General features: G+C 49.7%; 3 protein-coding genes across 3 annotated transcripts in view; 1 reads left to right on the top strand and 2 right to left on the bottom strand.

The window, feature by feature from the left end:
• LOC132448038 (copine-8-like) overlaps window positions 1–248 on the top strand; it is a gene marked incomplete at its 5' end in the record, with an annotated part of 42,959 nt that extends 42,711 nt beyond the window's left edge. Inside the window, one exon of the mRNA XM_060039099.1 lies at window positions 216–248. Coding sequence (XP_059895082.1) covers window positions 216–248 — 33 coding nt within the window. The remainder of the gene's footprint in view (window positions 1–215) is intronic.
• Window positions 1–7,302, bottom strand: part of gramd4a (GRAM domain containing 4a) — a 169,709-nt gene that overhangs the window by 77,388 nt on the left and 85,019 nt on the right. The window lies entirely within an intron of this gene.
• On the bottom strand, window positions 3,130–7,224 carry alg10 (ALG10 alpha-1,2-mannosyltransferase). The gene is made up of 3 exons (XM_060038772.1): window positions 7,060–7,224; window positions 5,562–5,759; window positions 3,130–5,413 (listed from the first exon to the last, which is right to left on the bottom strand). The coding sequence occupies exons 1-3, from the start codon at window positions 7,222–7,224 to the stop codon at window positions 4,358–4,360; spliced, it is 1,419 nt and encodes a 472-aa protein (XP_059894755.1). The 3' UTR covers window positions 3,130–4,357.

Raw genomic sequence — 7,302 nt, 5'->3', positions numbered from 1 at the left:
CCTCTCTCTGTCTGTCTGCCTGTCTCTCTCCCTGCCTGTCTCTCTCCCTCCGCCTCTCTCTTTGTCTGTTCCGCCTGTCTATCTCACTCTGCCTGTCTATCCCCCCCCCCCCCCCCCTACCAGCCCACGCGCGTGTGTGTCAGGGCTGACATGGCCTCCTGTCCGGCTTCCCCCGCAGTGACTCTGTGTTTCTGTTGTTCTCCGTTATGCTACAGAATGCTAACGAGGACCGCGGCGTGGGCGGTTAGCATAGCGGCCGCGCGGATAGCCAAACCAAACACATGTTATCGTGCCTTCGCCCACCCTACTCCCACCGCTGCGCTAACTATAGCCTCTCCTCACATTCGCCTTTAATTGTTTCTCGAGAAGTTGCCAAGAAATGGCGTCGTCAGGTAAATATCTCTCCTTTCTTTCTTTGACTTTGAACCAAGGAGTGGGTTTTTAATTAATGTGTTAATTTGGATTAATTCCGATCGCCTGTCTCTGAGTCATGCCTTATGTTTTGGGGGCAATTAAGAACAGCATTTTTGAGCGTGGAGGATTATTATTCCATATGAAAAGTTGATATGCGTCGTTATGTAATCTAGTTTCAGTTTGGGAGGATCACATTAGACCACACCCACAAAGACACGACTGTTAACCACATCTACGGGTTGACCACACACACCACAGTCATCAGTTGGCCGCGCCCACGTTCTCATCTATTTCTCCATCTGTGCCTTCATAAATGAAAAAAACAACGTACTGGCGTTGATGGAAAAGTATAACAAAATGGGGAACGACTTTGTGACAAATGAAGAAAGAAAGAAATTATTTGCTTTGCAATTATTACATTATCTTACGCATGTGGGGAACCACCAAAACCCAGTTCTTAAAATTCATATTATTGCGCAAGGGCTTTCATAAGTGCGCCATAAGCTAATCACTATTTTGTTCCCTTATTAAGCAATAGATAGTAACCTAACTGATTCTAATTTATTTATTTAAATGGAGGGCACTCTGGGTTAGATGTCGGGCTGACAACCTGCCGGGAGTTTTGGTTTGGATTGTGGAGATTCACCATGCTCTCAATCATGGTGAGGTTCAATATGGACGATTCTTCCTAGACGGATATGCCCCGAGTATAAACACAGCCTACGATTTTTGCAGGGTGCTTTTATCATGGTAGTGAACATTAGTACAACACGGGCCATCAATGATTCTACACGGGGGCCTACAGGGGCCAGTGCCCCTTTAGACATGTCCCTGTTCCCCCCCATGATGACCAAATAAAATAACTATGATTTTACGGAACTAATTAGACGCAACGTTCTACACGGGTAACTTCGAGCGGCTAACCCAAACACTGCTGCTGCTTCTCTGTAAATGAGAGCTCAGTGACTACTCTTGGAGAAAGGGCCACGATTTCTCCTGTTGCAAGAGTCGGAGCTAAGTAAAATGATTTAATTTCTTAAGTGACTTGCTGTTCTTATAGCAGCTGTCATGAAATGAGGAAAGAACAATAGAACAGGGAGGTTTCCTTTGCGCTCTTTAGACTGTGCAAGATTGCCATAACCATTCCTGTAAGCTCAGCCTCTTGGGATCAGTTTCTCCACACTGAAACTGATAAAATAAATAGGAAATGGCACATTGTTTTGCACTGCGTTGACACCCTGGAGTACATAACAAATGTTTATAAGATTTTGATGAATTAGTATCCCCAACAAGTGATTGCATTGTCGCATTGATTTCAATGGGGTTGTCGCCAACAGTGAGAATCCCAATTCATGTGAAAAAAAGAGGCTCAACTTATGTTTATTTTTAAATTAACTTCCCCCAGTAGTCTTTCTTAAATGTGAATTCTGCATTTTATTTTCTTACGGTGTATATTGTGTGCCTAATAACCAGCAATATATGATTTCATTTCGATTCAAATAATATGTTTCTTGGAATTGGTATCCATTATTATAAATTTTATTTTCTGCTCTTCTCTTCAAACAAACCAATAAAAAATAAAGGAATGAAGGAAAGACAAATATTATGTCTCCTCCATTTCGGACACTTTGTGATTCCTCGGGATACGGAAGATAGGTGGAAGAGTTCCTCTTGCATCTCTCTGCCCTCCTCCGTGAAATGAGCAAACCGTCTGCAATGACTGCACACACACACACACACACACACACACACACACACACACACACACACACACACACACACACACACACACACACACACACACACACACACACACACACACACACACACACACACACACACACACACACACACACACACACACGATCTCCTGGCTGCATGGCAACATGAGGAACTAGCTCATGCATCGTTGTCGTTCAACTTCTACAATAGAGCGGTGTTCCAGCCCCTTGCGTCCTCGTCTGAGGAGCTCAGTGAAGCCCCCTAGTGGGGCAGCACTGCGCTACAGTGAGGTCGGTGAAGGCTTCGTAGTGACTTTGAGCATCTACAGCTTAGGAGATGTTTGTTTTTGTACGTTTCTATCTCGGAGTTGTTGGCCTATATTCGCATAAAAGAGTAAATTGTGTGGGATTGGTGTCGAGGGACCTTTTGAGGTGCTCTCTCTCACGCTCACACAAACACGGTGGTCTGGGTGCAACTTAATTACCCGTGGTGCGTGGGAAAAGAGGAGCAGAGTTCACCTCTAATGTTCCTGATCTTTCAGATAGGGCCGATTTCTTTCTTCCCCCTATTAGTGCTCACTTTTAATTCTGTCCCTCTGGACGGACACGCGGATTTTCCTTGACTTCAGCAGTAAGACTTGACTGCTGTAATGGTTTATTTGTATTTTGTGATGCCTCCAGGACCCTTAACGATATTCTGTCGCCCCCTATTGGAGTCTGAGTGGAGGTACACCCGTTATCTCCATCACAAGCGATTACACTACATTTATAACCTACAAATAAGTATAAAATACACGCCAAAAGATAACCAACCTAAGAGTCAATAAGGAACAGCATACTATAACTCGGTTAGTAATTTTCTAAACCGTCATTCGGTTGATCAAATGTGTGGCCAGTACGTTTATCAAGGACTATATATAACAAACTGTCTTGAGCAAAAAACGCCAAGACCAAAAAAAAAGGCTGTGTTGTCTTTGGTAACAACTTTAACAACTTTTTGTTTTCTAGAACTTTTAATGTGTTCACAGGCGATGTAGCACATACATGAAGACAGACGTGACAAAAAGTCGACAGGTTTAGGGGAACAATCACAACTAAATAAACTACGTTTCTATTGGAAAATTACGTCAAACGCAAAGTAATTTAATTACCAACGGGGGTGCGGAATGAAAATGTGCCGCTTCTTCAGCAGTTCACTGCACATCTAATCTCAATTGTTGAGATGCCAACATTTCAAAACTATGATCAACTAGGGTTCTTAGAAAAGGATTATTTACTCACCAATTTCAAAGAAAACAAAACAATTCACAACAAAATCTACAGATAATACAGTAAACACTGACTGATCACAGTAAACAAAAACATGTGAAAGTTACAATTTAGAGACTGATTTCTAGACACTGAAAAGCACAGAAACAAAGGATTCATGTTGGCTCATGACGGCTCTGGTTCAGCCTTTAATGACGTCAACACAGCAGGAAGCGACATCAGAACACCGGTAAGAAAACAAGCTAATCCACGACGAACCTCATAAAGAAAAACTAACTCCGAGAGGTAGGGGTGGGGGGGGCGTGTGCGCGTGTGCGTGTGCGTGCGTGCGCGCGTGTGTGTGTGTGTGAGAGAGCACAAGGGAAAGCTCTTGGAAAGAGATGACATCCTTTTGCACTTTGAGGAATGCGCGCACAATATGTGTGTGTTCCAAACCGGGGGCCTGGTGTAGACACTGCTGCAGACAGACCTGCTCTTCCCCCATCTCTTCCTCCTGTGAGGCTGAGTGGCAGGCTGACCTCCACAGGGCGCTGCGGTCCGCCGGCCCCGTGGTTCAGAGGCCTTGGGCTCTGAAGAACATGTCGAGTGTTGAACCGTCGTCGAGGTTCTCAGACCTCCCCACCACCACGGTGAACTTCACGTTACCTGGGATGACTCGCGTCCCCTCACCCTGCTGATGACTCTCTAAGACTATTTGTAAAAAAAAAAAAAAAAAAAACGGAAACATGATCTCATGATCTAAAAAAAAAAACGTAATTGAAGGAATCATACATTCAGAAAAAGAAACCAGTTCTGTATCTCCTCAAGAGGGACGGCTAACTGCTCTCTCTCGCTCCAACGCAGCAAAGTTCTCCCGCTCTGCACCGGCCCCCCATTGGTCCCGACCGGCTCAGGTGGTACCAGAGGAGGCCTCCGATTGGCTGACGGGCTGTTGGGCGGGCGGGCGGACCTCCTCACCACATGAACCTCTGCGTGTCCTCGCTGCCGGGCCAGAGGAAGGGGCGGGCGAGGAAGAGGTAGAGCGTGGCAGCGTTGACGGCGGCGTGCAGGGCCAGCTCCAGCAGCAGGCGCGGCAGCGAGGGCAGCGGCATGTGCAGGCGGAACACGAGGTACGGCACGATGAAGTAGCGGAACTCCAGCAGCCGCTGGGGCACGGTGGCCGCCAGCACGCACACCAGCAGCGCCAGCGTCCAGAAGAGCGAGCGCGAGCGCAGCGCGTCCAGGAAGTGCCAGCCGGCGAAGACGTAGGCGGGCACCAGCAGGTAGCGCGCCAGAGGGTGGCGCTGGACCACGCGCTGCCACGCGTAGAAGGTGTAGTGGCGGTTGTCGGCCAGCAGGTACTTGTGGACGTGGGTGAAGTTCCAGACCAGCAGGAGCCCGGCGGCGGCCAGCAGCAGGAAGAGGAGGGGCTTGCGGCGCAGCGCCTGCAGGAAGCGCAGCAGGCGGTGGCGGCACAGGGTGGCGGGCAGCGAGAAGACGAGCGCGAAGGACAGGAAGTAGAAGAGCTGCGGGGCGTTGAGGCAGGCCTCGTGGCTCGAGCGGTCGCCCACCACGATGCCGCCGTTCAGCGCCACGAACGCCAGGAAGCCGGCGCCGGCGGCCGCGTACGGCCACGCCACCAGCAGCAGCGCCTTCGCCCGGGGCGGGGACACCAGGAAGTCCAGCAGGAAGCGGGTCACGCGCCGGGCGCCGGCCAGCGAGAGCGGCACCGGCGACGCCCGCTCGTCCCTCTTCTTGGCGCCGTCGGTGCGCCACGCCTCGTCCAGCTGGCCGGCCAATAGCGTGCCGGCGCAGAAGGCCACCCACACCACGTTGGTCTGGCGGAAGAGCACGGCGCAGACGCCGAGCAGGGCGGAGGCCTTGTGGCAGCCGTACAGCGTCATCAGGTAGGCGAACAGGATGAAGAAGGTGGAGCCGGCGTCGGTGTAGTACAGGAAGTTGAAGAAGTAGAGGACGGGGAAGGTGGACAGGGAGAGGGCGGAGAGGACGCGGCGCGACGCGCTCTTACTCTGGAGGGGCGGGGGAGGGAGAGAGAGGGAAGGTGGGAGGGTCACTGAGATGGACCGTGTGCATGTACAATAATATAAGCTACAACAGAATGAAACCCCCCCCCCCCCCCCCCCCAGCAAGCAGACACCGCCCCCGGCCGCTGCCTACCTTCTCCCGGAGGTGCAGCTTGCAGGTGAGCAGGTAGAGCAGGTAGAGGTTCCCTCCGTTGAACAGCAGGTTGACGAAGCGCAGCATGGCCGTGGAGCAGACCACGCCCCCCCTGAGGCCTGCCAGCCACACCAGGGGCTTGATGACGCCCACCGACACCAGGTACAGGCCGGGCAGCGTGGTGATCATGGGGTCCCACTGCCGAAACAAACAAGATCCTTTAGCGGCTGAACTTTATCCAATGCGGTTCACACACACTCAGTCACACACTGACGGCGGAGGCAACCCCGCAAGGGCGACAGCCAGCTCGTCGGAAGCAGTTAGCAGTTAGGGTCAGTTACGTCTCGCCAAGGGACACCTCGACACTCGGCGAGGAGGTGCCGGGGATCGAACTAGCGACCTAATCCGACCAAAAGATCAGAGGCCCTTGAAGAAGCTGGAAGTTAGAGCAGTGATTCTCAAACGGGGGGAACACACACCCTAGGGGGCTACCTGAGCCACGTCCAGGGGTACTAAAGATTTGAATTGTGTTAGATATAAGTTTATTTGTTGATGGTCAACAGTGGCGGTTTTAGGCAAACCAGGTAGCCGCCCGGGGCGCCATATTTATGGGGGGTGCCAAATCACATGGGGGACGCCACGAGCAGTAAAAAATAAGAATGCGCCGCTAAGTGGTTTTCAATGAAGTACATAACATTGTGTGGGGAATTGGTATATTGAGTGCCCCCCCCCCGCGTAACAGGTGGGGCGTAACAGTTCTACCTGTTAGAACCGTTACGACCCCGGTTCTAACAGGATGTAGAACCGGGGGCGTAACAGGATATGTTAATATTGTCAATATGTTAATATTGTCAATATTAACATAGTTTATATGGTTAGGAAAGGCAAGGCAATTTTATTTATACAGCACTTATAGCACAAGGCAGACTCAAAGTGCTTCACGTATAAACATTGTCATGCAATAACACAAAATAATAGATAAGTACAAGAAAACATATGTTGTTAAAAACATAAATGTTCTTGTAGATCAATAAAGTCAAGACTAGAAATGCCAGTATACCTCAGCTCCTTCAATTGTACTTAAACTACATTATTATTAATTTATTATTAATATTACAAAATGATAATTCGCGACCATATGTCGGTACAAACGTTGTCTCGTGGAAAAGCCTCTGAGCCACAACTAAAAATAAACGTAAATATACCATAATTCAACTGAGACCAAGCCTCTTTATGTTTCATCCTCCATAAAGTCGGAGATCTCTAAGGGTAAATCCATCATGACCCGTCAGTCATCAAAAGGCCTCCGCACATCTGTCACTCAATCTGAAAAGATAATCCAGCAGACGAGGTGTGCGTGTGTGTATGTATGTATATCGCAAGTATATTTGTGTGTGTACACATCTACTGTATATTTTTGTGTCCATGTACTAGTGTGTGTGTGTGTGTGTGTGTGTGTGTGTGTGTGTGTGTGTGTGTGTGTGTGTGTGTGCTTCACCTCGTTGAACCGCCCCTGGCAGTACTTCTGGGCCTGCGGGACGTGGAACACTTCGTCCATGTAGGGCTCCCTCTGCTCCCGGGTGACCGTGGAGAGCAAGAGGCAGGAGACCAGGAGGTTGGTGCTGCAAAGAGCGGTGAACACATACCCCTCGAACCGCTCCATGGCCAACGGGAATCGATCTACCGACCGCGGACCTCGTTATGTGATGTGAAGGTGACTGCGCCGCATAACTGTCTCCTT

Source organism: Gadus macrocephalus, chromosome 19 (assembly GCF_031168955.1).
Source record: "Gadus macrocephalus chromosome 19, ASM3116895v1".
Classification (NCBI taxonomy): Eukaryota; Metazoa; Chordata; class Actinopteri; order Gadiformes; family Gadidae; genus Gadus; species Gadus macrocephalus.
Note: the sequence above shows the minus strand (reverse complement) of the source record. Positions and strands in the feature narration are given on the sequence as shown.